The 19,684-nt window shown below is 48.3% G+C and overlaps 1 protein-coding gene and 1 pseudogene across 2 annotated transcripts in view; both read left to right on the plus strand.

The window, feature by feature from the left end:
• The first annotated feature begins 8,609 nt into the window (after positions 1 to 8,609).
• CTPS1 (CTP synthase 1) overlaps positions 8,610 to 19,684 on the plus strand; it is a 30,326-nt gene continuing 19,251 nt past the window's right edge. The window contains exons 1-5 of one of the 2 annotated variants that reach the window (XM_059136500.1): positions 8,610 to 8,752; positions 13,188 to 13,366; positions 14,220 to 14,390; positions 16,817 to 16,917; positions 17,643 to 17,759. In XM_059136500.1, coding sequence (XP_058992483.1) covers positions 8,658 to 8,752; positions 13,188 to 13,366; positions 14,220 to 14,390; positions 16,817 to 16,917; positions 17,643 to 17,759 — 663 coding nt within the window. In that variant the 5' untranslated portion in view covers positions 8,610 to 8,657. Of the gene's footprint in view, positions 8,874 to 13,187; positions 13,367 to 14,219; positions 14,391 to 16,816; positions 16,918 to 17,642; positions 17,760 to 19,684 lie in introns of both variants that reach the window. The other variant, XM_059136501.1, reaches the window with a different exon arrangement.
• On the plus strand, positions 10,723 to 11,657 carry LOC131809433 (large ribosomal subunit protein uL22-like; annotated as a pseudogene).

The raw sequence follows: 19,684 nt of genomic DNA on the forward strand, positions 1-19,684 counted from the left end.
CTGGGACGGTGCCTGGCACGGGGGCGGGGGTGGGTGGGAGACCAATCATGTTATATCATTGAATGAATGAAATAGATACCCATTTTGCTGACCCTTTTGCTTTGTGTGCATACAAGGCAACAGAAGAAGATGATTAATTTACCTAAAAAGGAAGAGGATCTGGCAAGGAGAGGGGAGAGAGGAGACAGCTACAATTTAAAGGAGCCCAATAAAATGTTGTTCTTGAAAGAAAGAAGAACTTTGATGACCCTATTATTCTTTAAAAAGAGCCTTGAGGAAACCAATCTACCTTGTCAAAAGTCAGGGTGGTGGTTATGTGGAGGGAGGTGTGGGGGGGGGGCTGTACAAGTGGTAGCTAGAAGGGAACGAGAGGCCCTCTGGGTGCTGGTCATGTTCTGTTTCTTAGTCTGGGTGCTACTTTCCTGGGTGTGGTCAATAGGTAAAAATACATCATGTTGTGTTTTTAAAATGTTTACAATTTTTTGCGGGATGTTACATTTCAAAAAAGGTTTACAAAATATAATTTTGAAAAGATATTTAAAATATTTTATCTATCTATTTGACAGAGAGAGAGAGAGAGAGATCACAAGTAGGCAGAGAGGCAGGCAGAGAAAGAAAGGGGGAAGCAGGCTCCCCACTGAGCAAAGAGCCTGTTGTTGGGCTCGATCCCAGGACCTGAGATCATGACCTGAGCCGAAGGCAGAGGCTTTAACCCACTGAGCCACCCAGGTGCCCTTGAAGTGATTTTTAAAGGTGTTATTGATTTAAGTAATCTCTATACCCAACGTAGGGCTTGAACTCATGACCCCGAGATCAAGAGTCGCATGCTCTTCGGACCGAACCAGCCAAGCGTCCCCAAATCTGATTTTTCAAAGCAAACAAAAATCCAGCCTTAGACGTCTTCCTCCAGAATATCGTCACCTCTACCCTATCATCCTCAACCATCTTTCCAGTTATTTAAACCTGCAAACAGATGGGTGTTTTCCCCGTAGTGCCTTGGGATCAGATTAGTTAACTATGTGTTGGATGCAGGTATTTTAAAAGGTTGAATCATTTTGAACGCTCTAATCATATGTGACAGGAATTGAGGGGCTAATTACGCAAATGTGGGTGTTGTTGGAGATCCCACACAAGTTGTCCCTATTTCCCTCCAAGGTTTAAAAGGTGACTTTCAAGTGATCGTGGCAGTAATGGCAGGAGTATGAGTCGTTCTTGGAGACCGAAATAGATCTCTGAGAGAGATCCGGGATGCAGATGTCTGGAGCCTGGCCCCAGAATTTGAAATGATAACTGTGGGGTTTTATAGACATCCCTGGCTCCACGGAGTGCTTCCCAGAGGCAAATCTTTCCAAATCTCTCAATCTCCTGACGGTTCATCCTCTTTGTGCCAATTGGTTAGGTCACGCAACCCTGTGGCAGCTGGGAGAATGCTAGATGCCTACTGGGGGTCCGGAGAATACTGACATACTGACTCCCCGGTGATCCTCAGTCCACAAATCACCCTGAGGAAACATTGTCGGGAAACATTAGAATCCCTCGGATTACTGAGTTGGGCTGAAGTAAGGATTGCTTTCGTGGTGTCTTCTCAACTGAAATACAATTGGTTTTCTTTCTTTTAAGATTTTATTTATTTATTTGATACAGAGAGAGAGATCACAAGTAGGCACAGAGGCAGGCAGAAAGAGAGAGGAGGAAGCAAGCTCCCCGCTGAGCAGAGAACCCGATGTGGGTCTCCGTCCCAGGACCCTGAGATCATGACCCGAGCTGGAGGCAGAGACTTTAACCCACTGAGCCACCCAGGCACCCCACAATTGGTTTTCTTGCAACAACACTTGTTTGCCTTGCTTGGACAAATAGGTAGAAAAAGCCACACCACGAGAAAGTTGAACATCACAAGGTTAATTTCATTGTCTTAATCTGGTTCATCAAATATCTATCGAGGGCTTGTTGTAGACCAAGCACTGTGCTAGGCATGGACAGAATGCTCTGCATCTGGGATTTTCATACGGGAAGGGTAGAGGGGCCACCGTTTGGTTGGAAGCAAGCAGTGGGAGCTTGTCCTGAAGCTGTTTGCACAAGGAATGCAGAGTTTTTAGGGAGATGAGACATATGCGGTGGTTCTGGGGGGGCTTGTGATGTTTGAGGGAGGCTTTGCGACCCCTTCCTGAAGCTACTGGCACTGAAGAAAGGCCGTTCTTTCTCTCAGTCTAGAGAGAAGCAAATCCAGGTAATCTCAGTCTAATGCAGAAAGTGCTGGAACACATGAATGAGAGAGTGCTCTGTAGATCAGAGGCGTTAATAGTTAACTAGCATGGGAAGCCGGGAGGGCTTCTTAATTCCAAGGTTACTGGAAACGAGTCCTGTTTGCCAGGTTTTCTGAACCCAAAAGTCAAAATATACGATCTGAAAAGTAATCATTTTCTCATCTGCCTATTTATTTGCATTAAAAGTCTTACACGAGTATAATAACAAAATGACATTTAGTTATATATGAAATATATTACTTTTATTAAAAAGAGTAAAATTCCAAAAAATCAGAACCGTCCCCCTGAATCTGGGATAGGAGGTGATGTTAGATATAATTCATCAAAGAATTCATTTATGCTTGTTTTTAACATGTTTTTAACATGTTTTTAATACAGTGTTTTTATTCTTTGTCTTTTACTATGTGTTTTCCTTCAATGTGTTATTGAGGTACTAGTGTATGATTATACCATAGGACCATATATCATACTAATAATGCACATTATTATATGCCCTCCATGAGACAGATGTCTCTCTTAGATTATTCTAACATCCCATCATGTTCTGGTGAAGGACATCAATTAATTCTGAGATGACATATGAATTTTGCCCCAAGCTCCAACAACTGTTGAAAGCCTTTGAATGTAACATGAATAGTTTTATTCCATGTCTCTCCCGGGGTGTAATAATCACCACCCTTCACAATCTATCCAGCACTCAGGCTAGAGAAGTTTCTTTACAAAGATTGATTGATTGATTTGACAGAGAGCACAAGCAGGGGGAGTAGCATGCAGAGGGAAAGAGAAAAGCAGGCTCCACAGAGAGCCCGATGCGGGGCTCGATTCCAGGATCCTGGGATCGTGACCTGAGCCGAAGGCAGACACTTAACCGACTGAGCCACCCAGGTGCTCCCAAAGAACTTTCTTTATAGACGAGCACAAGGAGATGCCTTATAATTTGCTTCTGTATAAGCCAGGCTTCTGGTGGCTTCTCCCCCACACTGCATACTCTCGGCATCCTGTTGGCTCTCAGCAGAACTGCTTTGCCGGATTCGCCCTGTGTGGCACTGCCTCCAGCCCTTACTGAGAATCATTCCAGACAGGAACCCTGTGAGCACACAGTTCTAGTGTACCAGTGTTACTGAGACCATTCTCTGTACATTACATATCCTCCGTCTTCTCTAGGAAGACTCTCAGAAGAAATTGATTTCTGATCTCAGTTACAGGAATAAAGGTCCTTTTAATTCATTCAGTAAACACTAACTACAGGCAATGTGAGAGGTGCTGGGGTACACTCATAAACGAAATACAGTGTGGTAGAGAAGACAGACATCAAATAACGAATCACCCCATTCATTGTTACAGCTTTGATAAATACGACCAAGGAAAAATAGTGTGTGTGTGTGTGGGGGGGCACTTAAGAGTGCCAATAAGGGGCTCTAGGGGGTCAGCGAAGGGTTATTTGAGGAAATGATATTTCTCCTGAGCAACTATTACACAGTTTTCTGTGATCCTTCTCACTCTGGCTGCTAGGAAGTTAAAAGTAAAATTTGTGACTCTAGAAAGCTTATAGGATTTGGGACTTAGTTTAATTTCTGGATTTATTTATTTGCAGAGGAAAAATATTTTCCCAATGTGCACCGTGTGCCGGGACCGGCTAGGTACTGGGTATACACCAGTAAATCAGATAAACTGGTCCTACACCTCACAGAGCTTAGAGATAAGGGCGAGATCTGGACAGGGAAATGAGTCGTCAAAACACAACTCGTGAGTGCTGTGCTTGAAATCCAGGCAGCAACAGAGGAATGGAGGACAGGTGCTAAGCCCCGGGAAGGCTGTCCAGGAAAGTTACTTGGGGCAAGTGAAGGCCAAGTTGAAACGTGACATTAGGAAGACAAAGAGAAGGAGGTTTTCCAACAGAGATCTGCGCAAAGATCCAGATGTGGGAAAGAGAACAAAGGGCATGTTTAGTCAACTGGAAGAGTCTGGTGGGGCTAGAACATAGGGGGTGTCGTATGTCTAGAGGAGCAAACTCAGGCCAGTTGGTGTATAACCTCTTAAATCCAATTGTGGTTTTGAGTTTATCCTGAAGACAGTGGAGTGTCATTGAGGAGAAAAAGTTCCTACCCCAATTTTTGCTTTGCCTCATTTTTTCTCTCATATTTTACACACACACACACACACACACACACACACATACACACACACCCCTTTCAATCCTCTCATGTCCAAGTGAGGGTATAACTAACTAATTCAGTAAACAGCATTAAAGAAAACTGGCTCAAATGAGGCAAGCCCAGTTTAATGTATGCGTCCTTAAATAATACACAACCAATAAGAGAGGATACAGACCGTGCACAGAGTATCTCTTGAAAGACAAACAAGAAACTGGTAATACTGGTTGCCTCTGGGAGGAAAACTAGGTGGCTGGGGAATAGATACATTTGGAACGTTTTTACCTTGTGTGTGTGTGTTTTCTTTAAGATTTTATTTATTTATATGACAGAGATACTTCGAGAAAGCACAGCAGGGGGAGGGGCAGAGGGAGAGGGAGAAGCAGACTTCTCACTGAGCAGGGAGGCCGACTTGGGACTCGATCGCAGGATCCTGGGATCATGATCTGAGCTGTGGGCAGACGCTTAACTGACTGAGCCACCCAGGCGCCCCTGTGTTTTCCCTTTTACCTTCTGAATTTTGTACCATTAACGTATTTGTTAAAAACTAAAAAAAAATTTTTAAAATTTTAGTATAAGTAGCCCCCATCTGGGCAAAACATACAACTTTAAGTCAGTAGTCATGGGCTCCTTCCTGTTCTGTGGCTCGCCCAGAGAAGCTCTTAGCACACCTGGCCAGGGAGACAGCACAGTGATGTGAAAGTGAAGAAAACCACTCAAAGGAGCCTGAGCAGGGGAACAATTAGCAAGATCTGGTGATGGGCAGAAAGCAGGGGGGTGGGCGGTTTGGAACAGAAAGGATTCAAAGCGAATGTTCACAGGGGCTCTCAGGAGGGAATCCTTACTTCATCATACGGAATATAGTAGCAAGCACAGTATTCGCATCCCAGGGTGGTAGTGGGAATTAAAGTTATTAAAAGGTGAACGAGAATTATCCCTGATAAGGGATCTGAGACATCGAAACGTGAAGTAATCTCAAAGAGATTACCATCGGCTGGGGAGGAGACGCCCAAGAAGGCCTGCAATTCCAGCCCCTGGTGACAAATATCTTAGGGAAGGCAGGGAGCACACCACAGGAGGGACATGTAGGAGAGGCGCTGTCCTGGGTCACGTTTCCTAGCAACAAGGACAGAGATGGGGTTCTTGTGTAAGTGAAGAGTTGAGTAATGCTCTCAAGTGAAACCTGAAAGGGGGAAGCAGCATAGGGCAGGGAAGGAGCTACACCAGAAAAGAGGTGTGTTTAGTTCAGGGTTTGGCAAACTCTGGCCTTCCGATCAAATCCGTATTTCTATTTCTGGGATGCGTGTTTTGTTCAGGTATTACACTTTTTGCGCTACCAAGACAGAATTGAGGAACTGTGATCTTAGGGCCCCCAAAGCCTAAAATATTCACTATCGGGCCCTTTTCAGAAAAGATTGCTTCCCCCCACCCCCCAAGTGTAGGCCTGGGCCTGTTCCCCGGGGTTCCCCAGAGCAGGTCCGGCACTGCCGAATTGTCCCACCTGGAGAGGAGGTGCCTGTTTATTCGTGCCGGGACGTTCAAGCTTAGAAGAACCCCAAATCTGGAGTTCAGGAGACAGGTCTGGGCTGGAAATATCAACTTGGGAGTCGTCAGAATAGAGATGGTACTTAAAGTCTGGATGAGACCATGCAGAGAATGATTATAGATGCAGAAGGGATCTTTTGAGCCCTGGGGCATAGCAATGTTTACAGGTCAGAAGCAGGAGCGGCTCCAGGAAAGGGCACCTAGAAGGAGAGCCCTCAAAGAGGAGAAAAACAGAGAAAATGGTTTTCTAGAAGCCTGGGAAAGAACACGCTTTAAGGAGGGAGCGACTAACTGTGACAAATGCTGATAGAAAGTAGTCAGTTGAGGAGCAGGACCTGGGGACAGTGTGCCTGGGAGCATGTGAGCTCAGGGTTGGGGAGAGGAGCGGTCCAAGCATGCGCGCATGCGCGCGCGCACACACATACACACACACACTCTCTCTCTCTCTTTCTCTCTCTCTCTCACTCACGTATAGCCACACTGGCATCTTTATCTGGGACTTGTGAGACCAGGCTGGGACACAGAGGTCTAGGAACACAGAGCCTTAATTTTCGATAAGCACAGCTTCAGTGGAATTGTGTGAGCAACAGTCTGATCAGAATGAGCTCCAGAGAGAGGGAGGGAATTGGAGACTAGTACAAACAGCACCTTCTAAGAGCTGTATTGAAAAGGACACAGAGACATGAGGAGTAGCCAGAGAATCACGTGCCGTCAAGAGAGGGCTTTTAAGGTGGGACAAACTGCCTCATGCTCGTGGAAATGATCTGGTAGAAAAGGGAGAACTGAAGCGCGAGGGGAGAATTGCCAGAGTGACATTCTTGAGTTGATGAGAAGATACGGTGCTTGAAACAATGAGGGTCCTTTGTCCACAGCCCAGGGGAGAAGGCAGAGCCTGTGAGCAGAGATAGAAGCAGGCCAATGGATATGACATGGGGAGCTCAAGGAAGTTCTCCTGATGGCTTCTATTTTCTCAGCTAAAGAGCAAGCAAGACCACTGCTGAGAAAGCTTGTGGGGGAGGAGAAGGCAGAGGTTCAGAGAAAGAGAGGAAAGGGTGAAATGATCATCGGAATACTGACTAGCTCATGCTTGTGTCTCCTACAGCATCTCTACTCCTTCAGCAAGTATGTTCTCAGTGTCTACCATGTCCCAGCGCTAAGATAAACACCAAATGCTTCTCGAAAGAATGTGTGGCCATAGCACATCTTCAAACACATCCCAAGCATGTTTTAGATTTGGAGCTGAGTGCCGCTTGGGTAACTTGGCAGGGTAGGAGCAGTGGTGATCCAGATTTTGAAGAAGCCAGAAGCTCTCATTGGGCCACAGCAGAAGCCTCCTAACTGGTTTCTTGGAAACCATGTGTTTGAGTCGTTTTCCTGAAAAATAAACCTGATCATGTCACATCTTCCCTTTAAATCTTTCAATGAAGACTGCAAAAAAAGCTTGTGACAAATTGCTTCTACGGAAGAAAACAGGAACACTGGGGTAGAGAGGTGAGATATTTTTCAATGTATCCTGTGTAGTGTCTGAAGGGAAAAAAATTAACTATGTGCACGTATTCACTATTCAAAAGAAAAACAAAATCCCCTCCTCAAAAAAATTTCTATGGCTTTCCACTGTAAGTAGGAGAAAGAAATTCCTTCATTTTGTCTATAATGCTCTTCATGGTATGGCGGCGCCCACCACTCCACCCTGATCTCATGATTTCTTCTATGCTGGCCTTCCCATTCATCTGTGCTAGACTCTTCTGGACCTCAGAGCCCTTTCACAGACTTTTCTTTCTGCCTCACTCATTCTTACTTCCAATCTCTCCCTTCCCTTTCTTTGCCAGTAAATTTCAGTTGTCAGTTTTAAACTAGTGTTCCAGGGGAGACTTTCTTGCCTGCATCCCCGATCTACACCAGACTTGGTCAGTACCCACACTGGGCACTCCAGCCCCCCAAAACTGAAGAGAATCACGATGAAGGGCAATTAGCTGATCACTTTGCCCCATGACGTCGTTACATGGTATGGCGGTCCCCTGGAGCCCAACACAGCGTGTGACACACGGGCGGGGGGTGCTCAGTGAGTGTCAGCTGGACGAAACTCTGTCCCTGGAGTCTTCTCCATCCAAAGCAGCCCCTCTGGATGGAGATGCGGGGGCAAGGAAGCCAGAGGAGGAAGGAGTCGGCGCCCAGCCATCCTAGGCTTTCCCATTTAGAGGCCAGGGGTGACACTGCCGCGGTCCCTCGGTCCCGAGGGCATGGCAGGAGAGATTGGCTGGGACCGCACCACCGGCAGCTGCAAACGCAGTGCCCACAAGGTCGGACGGTTCAGAGACAGGGTGTGAGGTCTCTAGCCTCCTGTAGAAGGGGGCTGGAGTCAGACGAAAGATTTGCCAGGCTTGAGTCCAAAAATGGCCTCTACTGCAAGAGAGGAAGCCCCGACCACCGACTGCGGACAAAGGCTGCGAGGCAGAAAGGCCGCAACCAGCCTGGTCTCGAACTGCCCCATCTCCAACACGTCAGCGGCACGGGGACACTGCCGCACACCCGCCCACCCGGACGAGAAAACTCGTCCGTCCCACGCCTGCGCACTCGGGGCCCTGTGCCCCGCGCACTCAGACCCCGCCCCTGGGAGGGCCCGCGCGCCCGCCCCGCCCCCCGCCTCTGCGTGCGCACCGCCTGGAGCCCGCCTCCGTGAAAGACTGCCGGGCGCATGCGGCCGGGCTGGTTCACTGGCGGCCCCGGGCTCAGCGCGCGCCTCGCTCCCCTAGATCCTTGGCGGACGGCAGGCCTGGAAGCCGGCCTCAGGTAGGCTGACTCCAGGGATCCCGGGGGAGCTGTTCTCCCGTGCAGGAATCGGCAGCGCCAGCTGAGCCCGGCGCGGGACAGCCACACCGCCGGCTGACAGACAGCATTCCCACCAATCAGGGTGAGGTGGCTCGCAGGCCTGACCAATGGGCCGAGTGCCTAACGGGAGTGGGGCGGGCGGGCGGCCAGGCCGGCGAGGAGCCGGCTCCCGCGCGCGGGGCCGCGTGGCCGGGCGCCGCTGGGAAGCCGGGCCTCAAGGGGCGTGGGGTGGCGGGAAAGGCCGCCGGGCCGGGGCCGGCAGTGCCCATTTCAGCGCGGCCTGGATCGGCTGCCCGGGGGGCCCGGGATGACGCGTGGGACCAGGAGGGCCGTAGAGGCGCGGGAGCCCCTCTGCTTAGCCCTCCCGGAGCAGCCCCGGCTACCGCCGCTCCGTGGGGACTGCTCCGGCCGTCACCCCTCTGGGCTCGGCGCACGGCCTCGGCCTGGCTGGGAGGCGGCTCAAGGTCCGAGACGCGGCGCCGCGTGGGGGGTGGATGCGGCGGCCTGGCCACGGCCCCTCCGGCTAGCCCCGACTCCCGTGGGCGGAAGGGGCCTTGCAGCTCGCTCGCCCGCCCGCCGGCCCCGGGTGCAGCCCCTGCGGCCCCACAGCCGGCCGGCTCCCCTCCGACCGCCCTCAGTGAGCATGCTGCGTTTTAAAGAAGTTCACTACGTTTGCTTGGCACACTTAGGTCCACACTCATTATAATGTCCGATCCTCAGCAGTCCTGGTGACAGGCGATGCGGGAGATTCTCATCCCATTTTACAGATGCCGGGACCCAGGCTTTGGGCAGCTTGAGTGACCTGACAGGTCTCACTACTCAAGTTGTAGGGCTGGAGGTGGATCTGAAAACATTTTTAACAACAAAAAAAGCTTTTTTTTTTTTTTTCCTTTCCATCTTTGTTGAATTCCTCTAATGCATTTTTTTTTAAATTTTTTTTTATTTTTAAGTAATCTGTACACCTAGCATGGGGCTTCAGCTCAACAACCCCCAGATCAAGAGTCACAGGCTACACCGACTGAGCCAGCTGGGCACCTTCTTTTTTGTTTTTTTAAGAATTCTCTGTTGTTGTTGTTTTTCAAAGATTTTATTTTTAAGTAATCTTTACACCCAAGTTGGGGCTCGAACTCACAACCGGGACATCAAGAGCTGCTTGCTATACCTACTTAGCCATCCAGGGGCTTCTGATGTGTCTTAATTTGTTACTTCTGTGCTTGAAAACCTTCTGATGTGTCCGTGGCCTTCAGAATAAGTTCAAATAGGATACTCAAGTTTCCCCATAATGTGGTCCCTTGCTTACATTACCAACTCATTTCCCACTGTCTTCACCATCTCTCTCTCTTTTTCTTTTTATAAAGATTTATTTATTTGACAGGGAGAGAGAGATCACAAGTAGGCAGGCAGAGAGAGAGAGGGAGAAGCAGGCTCCCTGCTGAGCAGAGACCCCAATGTGGGCCTCAGTCTCAGGACCCTGAAGGCAGAGGCTTAACCCACTGAACCACCCAGGTGCCCCTCTCCCTATCTCTTTTCTTGGCCTTACCTCTGTTTTCTGTGGCTGGCCTTCACCTTCCTGTTCCTTCTGTTCCCTTTCCCATGCTTTAGGTCTTTCAGTGAGTTCTTGAAGACCCACTGCAAGTCTCAGGTCAGCAAACCAGCAGCAGTGTGGGTCCTCTCCCTGCCTTCATTCCTCACACTTTTGCTGGGCCTTGATCTATATATACCCTGGTCTTGTCATTGATAGCTTTCTGCTCTCTTCTTCAAGTACGCCTTTCATATGTTGTCGCTGTTTCCCACCATCACTGGATTACTCATTTATTTGTAAATGTTTTGTCTCTAACTGGACTGCCAGCAGCTTGAGTTAGGAGCCCAGATCTGATGACGTTTTGTGGTCCCCGCTCTTCCTGTAAAGCAGCCTGAGGTGATCTCTGATAATGGTTTGCTATTCACTTGACCCAGAAAGCCCTACAAAATCATGCAAATCAGGAGGTTCAAATCTTCATGTTTACTGTAAGAACACATGTGAAACTGCTCAGGTCATCAAGGGTATGCCTGTGCAAAAAGCCACCAGGTAGCTGAAGGATGTCACTTTGTAGAAGCCATATTAGCCATTCTGTCACTACAATGGTGGGGTTGGTAGGTGTGCCCAGGCCCAACAGTGGGGCTGCACACAGGGTCAGTGTCCTAAGAAGAGTGCTGAATTTTTACTGCACATGCTTAAAAATGCAGAGAGTAATGCTGAACGTAAGGGTTTAGAGTGACAGAGTAGTGTCCCACCTCAATGTCATTGAGCACATCCAGGTGAACAAAGTCGCCAGGATGTGGTGTCACAGGGCTTATGGTTGGATTAACCCACACCCGAGCCCTCCCTGCCATACTTAGATGGTCCTTACTGAGAAAGAGCAGACTGTCCCTGAACCAGAAAAGGAGGTTGCATGGAAGAAAAAGATATCCCAGAAGAAACTGAAGAAACAAGAACTTATGGCCTGGTAGTAAATTCTGCATAAAATAAATGCAGATACAGGTTAAAAAAAAAAAAGTTTGGTCCCCAAAGTGTGCAGCACAGTAGAAACTTCATAGGAGGTCGTTGCCCATCCGTGTGAGTGAGTGAATCATTTTAGCCTCTCCTACCTGGTCTTTGCGCACCATGGAATCTTTACTGCCAGGCACTGTGGGAGACTCCAGGAATCTTCCCTCAAGAGAGCTGTTACCCTCTTAAAGTAAAAATTGGGGCAAATCAAATGCAAATGGATGAGATAAGTCTTCTGGAAAAAGTAACCTGCTCCATAACCCACTCAGGGAGGCTGAGGACTTTCTAGGATCATCTAAAATTGAGGCTGAGACCGGGTGTAGTGTCCGGGATATACCTGATTAGAACCCATCTAAAATGTAGCCGTGTCTTATATTCATGTGTCCCCAAGGAGCCATTTGACTGTGAGGTGACAAGAGTAGTGTCCCTCCCCCCAATATTAGGGACTTGGGGTCCAACGAGTTTGGGAAAACTGCATACTGTATTCCCATTTGGGGAGATCACAGTGTGCATTAGCTTATTAAAGGCCATTGGAGGTCTGGCATTAAACCAACTCATTGTTTAACAGCATTTCTCTGATTTATATGTCTGTAAAAAGGCTTTATGGGAACACCATACACGTTTTGCAGAAACCAGGGAGCGCACTCTTGGAAATGCTGTAACAGGATGGAAAGAGCAAGTCATGGTCTGGTGTCTTCCTTGCTGTCCAAGGGGGACGTCCTTTTGAGCATTCTTCCTTTGCCAAGTGTATTCATTCCTGCCTTGGGGAGGAGTAGGGCAGGGGAATGCTTGAAGCAGAACTCCCCAGTTTCCTTGTTCCTTTCTTAGCTTATTTGTATTCTAATTTGGCTTCACATGAAGTGTTCCCGGAGGAGGAACATGTCCTGACCATGCCAAAGGAGATTGTGTTTTTCATTTTGGTCCCTTTTGGATTTACTGACCAGCTGATATGTCTGGGCCTCTGAAGCTGGGGGCCAGTGATCAGTCCTCCCTGGCAAACCTGTGGCTGTCCCCTCCACTGGTCCTGCCTCCTTCCACTCCTTTATCTCTCACCACATCTGCTTCCTGCCTCCCCGGCCACAGCTGCACTGCTCTTTGGATTTAATCGAATCTGTCCTCTCTTTGAGTGTTCTGCCCCCATTCTGTGCTTCAGGCTGGTTTGGTATCTGATATTCTCCTCCAGTATACACAGTTTCTCTTCGGGGCATACCTGGGTGAGATTGCTGACAAGGAGTAAGTTGTTATTAATTACAGGAGACAATGACCTGTAATTAAAGGATTTCTCGGCTTCATTACAACTCCTTTTAAATGTTGAAACTCTTTTATTCTGTCTTCCATAACCCGGAGAAGCTGTGTGTTCTTGGTGATACATTGTACGCTAACCAGAGACATTCTCTCTTTCATGGGCAATCGGAGTGCTCACCCAAGATTGAAATCCTTTTTTTTTTTTTTTTTTCCCTGTGCAGGAAAAATACTGAGGCACCTGCTTCTGTATTCCAGGGTCCCATGGTTCTATCAGCCAACATTTGGGGCAGAGTGTTCTGTCAACAGAGCTGTTTTTAAATTTTTACGTTTTATTTTTTCCTAGGTTGTCTCTCAAGGTTGTTCGTTGTCAGAGCTTTAAACAAAAGCTGCATTATTTGATTAGCGAGTTGTTTTTCAACTCCTGTTTGACTAAAGCCATTCAGTGATCGCAAGAAGTATTTGTTAGGGTCCCACATAACAGCCTTCTAGAGTCGTGTAGCAGATAGGGTAACAGGCTCCTGGGGGATACAGAGATAGTAAGGGGCAGAGCTAGCCTTTGAACCCAGATATGTGTGCTTTGGGGAGATCTATCTTACATGTAATTTTTCCTTCTCCCCCTCCCAGGTCAAAAAGTAAAATGAAGTACATTCTAGTTACTGGTGGTGTTATATCAGGAATCGGGAAAGGAATCATTGCTAGCAGCGTGGGCACAATATTGAAGTCATGTGGTTTACACGTAACTTCAATTAAGATTGACCCATACATTAACATTGATGCAGGAACATTCTCTCCGTATGAACATGGTAAGCACAATGTATTTCTTTCTTTTACTAAAATAGTAATTGTGGAGTACGTGAAAGAACAGGTCAGCCCTTGGAACTTGTGTGTGTGTTGTATAACATGACTTATATTTCCTGCCTTCTAGAAAGTCCTTTGTGTAGCAGAATTCACTTTTCTCACCTAGACAGGGAGGGAGCAGAAATCCAGACAGTGATCTTGGTGATGAGAGTCCAGAGGTTTCTGTAATAGAAACCTCTCTCTGAGGGGGGAAGAAGACCTTTTCTCCTTTCCCATTTTTGAGCTCATCTCCTATTGTGATGGTAAGAACGAACCACCCTGGGCAAGACTTCTAAGAATAATGTCTCAAGGAATGAATGCGAAACAGAGGAATGGGGGAAACTTTGAGTCTCACAACTTTGTTTGGGACTAAAGGGTAACCCAGACTTCGGTTTTTCTAACCAACAGGCCCTTAATACCCAGTGTGAGTTCTGAAGGAAATCATGCTTTTATCCCGTCTGAAACCTTTTTCTGCTCAAGTTAGGAGGCTTTGTTGAAAATTCTTTTTGGGCAGCAGACTGGACACCTATAAAGCTCCCTGTGCCCTGAGGCCATGATTTCCTTCCACTGATGCTCTCTCGTTACATCCTGATCCACACTGAGCTTGTGGAGAGGCTGGAAGTGTGTTATTACCTTTTAGAGAATGGTTGGTGATCTATCCTTCTTTTGTGTCATATTTAGTTCTCTAGAAATAAATGTCTCTGCTTCATATCAAGGTAACGCAGACTTCATTCTATGCGAGTGTTTACATTTTGAGACTCAAGTTTGCCCTCACTTAGGTTTTCCACTTCCCCTGACCATGTCTGCTGTTCGTCACAGGTGAGGTTTTTGTGCTGGATGACGGTGGGGAAGTCGACCTTGACCTGGGGAACTACGAGCGCTTCCTTGACATCCGCCTCACCAAGGATAATAATCTGACCACAGGAAAGATCTACCAGTACGTCATTAACAAGGAACGCAAAGGCGATTACTTGGGGAAAACCGTCCAAGGTAGAACTGGATTTGCCTTCAAAGCCTAAAGAATCTTAACCAGCTTGCTTTCTTTGGAGTACAGAAATTTACTTTCTATGCAATTTCAGCCTGAAAGTGTCAAGTTATTGTTACTGACATGCGCCCTTGGTCGAAAGTTCAGAGCTGTACAGCTCTTGGCTTAAAGACTCGTATAAAAAGTACCTGTGACCCCATGAAAGGGACTGAAGCTCCCTGGACCCCTCGCAGGGTGTGAGTCCAGAGGGCTCTTGTCCTTCTGCAGGGATGAATGTGGATTGATGAAGGCAGCCAGGTCAGGGCAGCGAGCCCTGTGTTTTGTGTCTATTGTGCATCTGGGGTTGACTTCGACGGGAGCAGGAAGAGAATGTCCCCTGTGCGGCCTGCTGGCGGGTCAAGGGCACCCATGGGCTGGGGGAGCCAGAGACATGGGGCTCCCGTCCTCCTGCGCCTTCCCCAGCCAGCTTCACTTGTGTCTGTCTGCTGCCCTGGGGGCTCCCCACCACATGCATTTGAGAAACTTCCCACTCTTGGCTTAAGACTTTGCTGAACTGAGAGCCGAGGGTCATGCCGACAGTCAGCTCTCGTCTGGGGCTGTCCGTGCGCGGGGTCATTTAAAGCGTAGCCCTGCCACTTACAGCTTTGTGAACACAGATTACTGAACCTCTTTGGGATCTAGTTCCCTTTTCTGTCAAATGGAGATAACTTCCTGCCTTTCCTGGTTGTCGGGAGGGCGAGCAAGTCTCTCTGAGTTCCCGACACAAAGGAAGGGGATCAGTTAGGAATCAGACTTGATCACAGTCTGTTGGTCTAGGCCTCCAGTGCAGTCATCTGTGTATGCCTTCAGCCGTCCCGTGTTTCTAGAATAGTCAGCGGCCGTCACGCCCTCCCTGGCGCTGGGGCTATGTGACGAGCAAGACCAACGAGTCTTTTGTCCCCACAGAGGCTACCGTGTGGGAGACACGCAAACAAACAGCTGAAGCAAGACGTCTGATGCGCGCTGTGAAGGAAGTAAATAGGAGAGAGCGTGGGGCGGCCCGTTTGGACAGGTGGTTGGGGGGAGTCTCCAGGAGGGGGTGTTTGTGCTGGGAGGCCAGCGGGGGGCCTGTGGAGGAGGGGGCAAGGCCACACAGAGGCCTGCGCTGCGGGTGCTCTGTCTGGGTCCTCAAGGAGCAGAGGGCGTCGGGCGCAGTGATCAGGACAATATGTGGAGTGGGGGGGAGGTAGCCTGCGGCCAGGTGACACAGGGCCTTCTGGGCGGTGGCCCTGGAGTTTGGATTTTACTCAGAGCCGTGGGAAGCCATTGAAGAGTTTAAAACATGGGAGCGGGGGAGCTCTGTTTTGCATTTTTAAAAGGTCCTGTTGGCTGCACAGTGTGGAATAATGAATATCCTTGTGCCTGAGGCACTGCTGGTTAAATTGGGAGCCAGTTGAACAGTAATCCCTGCCCCTCTCCCCCGCCCCCCCGCCCCAGGAGCTCACCCCCCTGAGTCCTACAACTAGGATTTTAACACGGTGCAGTGGCTGGCTTTCCGGACTGGCCTGTGCGGCTTGCTGCTTAGCATTTTTCCCAGTGGTGGCACAGGAGATCCCCACAGCTTCAGGCAGTAGAAGCTGTAGTCTCCACTGAGCGCATAGGGAAATTGAGCTTAAGAATAGTTAAGTAATTCACTCAAGGATCCGTACCTGATGAGAGTGGTGGAACTCAGGCTGGAATCCAGACGTTCTGGCCCCGGATGCTGCCCCCTCACCATCCTGCCCTCCCATTCTCTCTTACCCGTGGATTGTTCATCCTTTCTTGAACTGGAACATACCGGAACAGGGGCCTGGAAAGCACCCAGTGTGAAGTGGCTGCCTTCAGCAGTTAGCGGTGCAGGTGGCTGCGGGATCTGATGTGTAGGGGGCAGCCGGGGTCTTCTCTGCATGGGGTGCAAGGGCTCTGATGTGGGTTCCGGACACACTCTTGGCCTTACCCTCGTGTGCGTCCAGCCACAACCTGGAAACCTGGAGGGGAGGCCACAGGAAGTGTAAGCCCAGAGATTATTAAATGCCGTTTAAGAGTGGTCTCAACGGGGTCACCTGGGTGGCTCGGTCAGTTAAAACGTCTGCCTTCGGCTCAGGTCACGATCTCAGGGTCCTGGGATCGAGTCCCACATCGGGCTCCCTGCTCAGCCGGGAGCCTGTTTCTCCCTCTCCCTCTGTTCCTCCCCCCTGCTCATGTGCCCATGTGCCCTCTCTCTCTTGCTCTCTCTTTCTCCCTGCCTCTCTCAAATAAATAAATTTTAAAAAGAGTGATCTCAACAATATATTTATGACCCCATCACTACTCCAGGCAAAGACTACAGCACTTAATTGTCATAGTAAGCGTGTCTGCCCCGAGCAGGGCTGACAGAAAAGGGTAAGGTATGTATTTCTTTTCTCTTTTCCAGTTGTCCCTCATATCACAGACGCAATCCAGGAGTGGGTCATGAGACAGGCGCTGATACCTGTGGATGAAGATGGTCTGGAACCTCAAGTGTGTGTTATTGAGGTTCGTACGAGTCTTTTCTAACCAAGAGTACACACTTACCTCCTTACTTAGCCAGCAGCACCTGATAAGACCATGCCCCGTGAGGCCCATGACCCTCCTCCCCATGGTGGGGCGGGTCTGGGCGCAGTACCGGTCATGGAACACCCACACCATCTGAAGCAGTCCTCCATGTGAGCGATTCTCCTCTTCAGCCTGTGTACGTTCACTCACCGTGGACTGTGCCAGTAGTGGTGGCAGGACACGTTCTCCTCTGTCCCTTGAGAACATCACTGACCTTCCGCTCTCCTCTGGTAGGAACGTTCATGTTCTGCTGGTCCTAGCTGCTGGATCTGTGTTCCTGCAGATATAGGGGACTCAGAAATTCTAGCAGTTTCTTTATAACTGATACTTTTTCATACAAAAGTTATTTACAGCTAACTAAGTAGATAAGATTTAGGTTTCTTTGCTTCCTGACGTTGTACAAATACAATTTCTAGTGTATCTTTCACTTGATCTTTTTCTTGGCCAGATCTATAACCTTGGGGGAAGGGAGAGCCTGTCCAGAAAAGTAACTTTGCAGCATAAGGGAATGTCGGTTACTGCTAAGGGACATTAGCCGGGCTCAGAGAGTCCACATCATGCTGTTTCTGGTCACCGGGCTGAGAGGATGAGGTGTGGATGTTAGAAAATTAAACCACAAGAGGAGAATTTAGTGCTTGACTTCTATAATAACTTTGTTCTTGTAGCTCGGTGGAACAGTGGGAGATATAGAAAGCATGCCCTTTATTGAGGCCTTCCGTCAGTTCCAGTTCAAGGTCAAGAGAGAGAACTTTTGTAATATTCATGTCAGTCTTGTTCCTCAGGTAAGGCACTCAAGTTTTACTTTGTGGGGGATGGAGAAGAAAGAGAAGAGCATGGTTTGCATCCCTTATGTGTTTTAGATATGTGAGGTGCAGGGAATAAAGATCTTTGTGAATTTAAAATGATTATAATTGTACTATTTGAAAAGATCAGTTGGAAAACATTTAGAAGCTAGCCAGGGAAGGTGCATTGAAGACGATGGATTGAAAATGTCCGTTTGTCTCTACTACATGTTCACCATGTACATGTACATTCTACAATTAGAGTAATGGGCTTTTTTTTTTTTTTTAAAGAGAAACAGTCACATAGGTAATGTGAAAGGGTCAATGGGAACGAAACATAGGAAGCCAGAAAGCAGGTGCCGTGTAGGAAGTGAGAGAGCACACTCGTGAACCTGCAGCAGGGCCGGCTGAGAAGCAGCGGTGTTTGCCCTGCACAACCCTCTTTAGAGGCTCAGGAAGGGGCCGCACCAGGTGCATTGGCAGCTGGGGGCAGCTCATGGTAACTGCCATTTGAGAAGCAGCTAGCACCCAGCATCTCCTTCCCTAATGTGTGCACTTTTGGGTGCCAGTCCCTTTCCCACCTTGGCAGAAGGCTGAAGCTTTTTCTCCAGAGAGGGATTCTAGATGAGCAGTAGTTCAGTTCTAGTAGCAGTAGTTCAGAGCGGTAATACGGAAGTAAAACCAGGAGGGTAAGTGCACTTGGATGCTGTTGGAACACCCTACCTTCTTCTGCCACTCAGTTCCCAGAATCCTCACAGTCAGGCTTGAACTGTGCATGTGAGGTTTACGATGGGGTGTATGACCAGCCCAGGAGAAAACACACTACCCTCAGGAGCTCCCCAGTGAAACAGTGAGGGTCCCAGGGGAAGAGGCCCACCCTATTTACTCAGAACTTCCAGTTGGCTTTGAAATGTCAGCCCATGGCCAGTGATCACCAGACATGTGGAGAAAGCACCTAGATGTGCAGGAAATCAAAACAGCGGGACATAGGGGAACTTAGAAGTTTGGGATCTGAAGGAAGCAGGAAACTTCAGAACTAGAACAGCCTGTCACTTGTGTCCTCAGAGACTCAAAGGGGAGATCAGCTGCATCCGTGAAACAAGAATTGGATACCCTAAGGAAGGGGCATTCAGAGAACAGAAATTTTAAACATGGGATATTAATTTCCATTAATAATGGGATAGCAGGAATGAAAAACTTGAGAGAAAGAAGGTAGAGGAACTATTGCAGGAAATACATAAGAAGATCAAGAGAGAGGAAATAGGAGAGCAGGGTTAAGAGAAGGAGAGGACAGGGTTAGGGTTTCCAGAAAATAATAGAGAAATGGAGAGGGATGTGTCATCGGAACCAGGGGTCAGCAAACTACGCCCACAGGCCAAATCAGCGTTTTCGCTGGGAAAGCTCTTTTGGAAATACAGCTGTGCTCACCTCTGTATGTGTTGTCTGTGGAGGCTTTTGTAGGGAAATAGTAGAGTTTGAGTCCTTGTGACAGACTCTATGGCCCATAAAACCTAAAGTACTTATTACCTGGCCTTTTACAGGAAAAGTTTTCTGATCCTTTGATCCAAATAATTCAAGGAGATTTCAGGACATGAGTTTCTAGATTGAAAGGACCCACCAAATGCCCAGCATACTGAATGGGACATGACCCCCAACAAGGCACATCACTGAAATTTCCTAATTATGGGGCAGACACTCTAAAAGACTGTAAAGAGAAAAACGAAGAATTTGTAAAGTGTTACACTTTCTTAGTAGCAATACTAGAAGCTAGAAGACTGGGAAGCTGTTTCTTTACAAGTGGTCAGGGAAAAATGCTTTCCAGCCTAGAATACTGTACCCAGCAAATCTGTGAAGTGTGAGAGGGAAATCGGGTTAATTTAGTACTTAGGAAACTCAGCATGCCAAGAAAACAAAACAAACACCAA

This window comes from Mustela lutreola, chromosome 10, assembly GCF_030435805.1.
Source record: "Mustela lutreola isolate mMusLut2 chromosome 10, mMusLut2.pri, whole genome shotgun sequence".
Lineage (NCBI taxonomy): Eukaryota > Metazoa > Chordata > Mammalia > Carnivora > Mustelidae > Mustela > Mustela lutreola.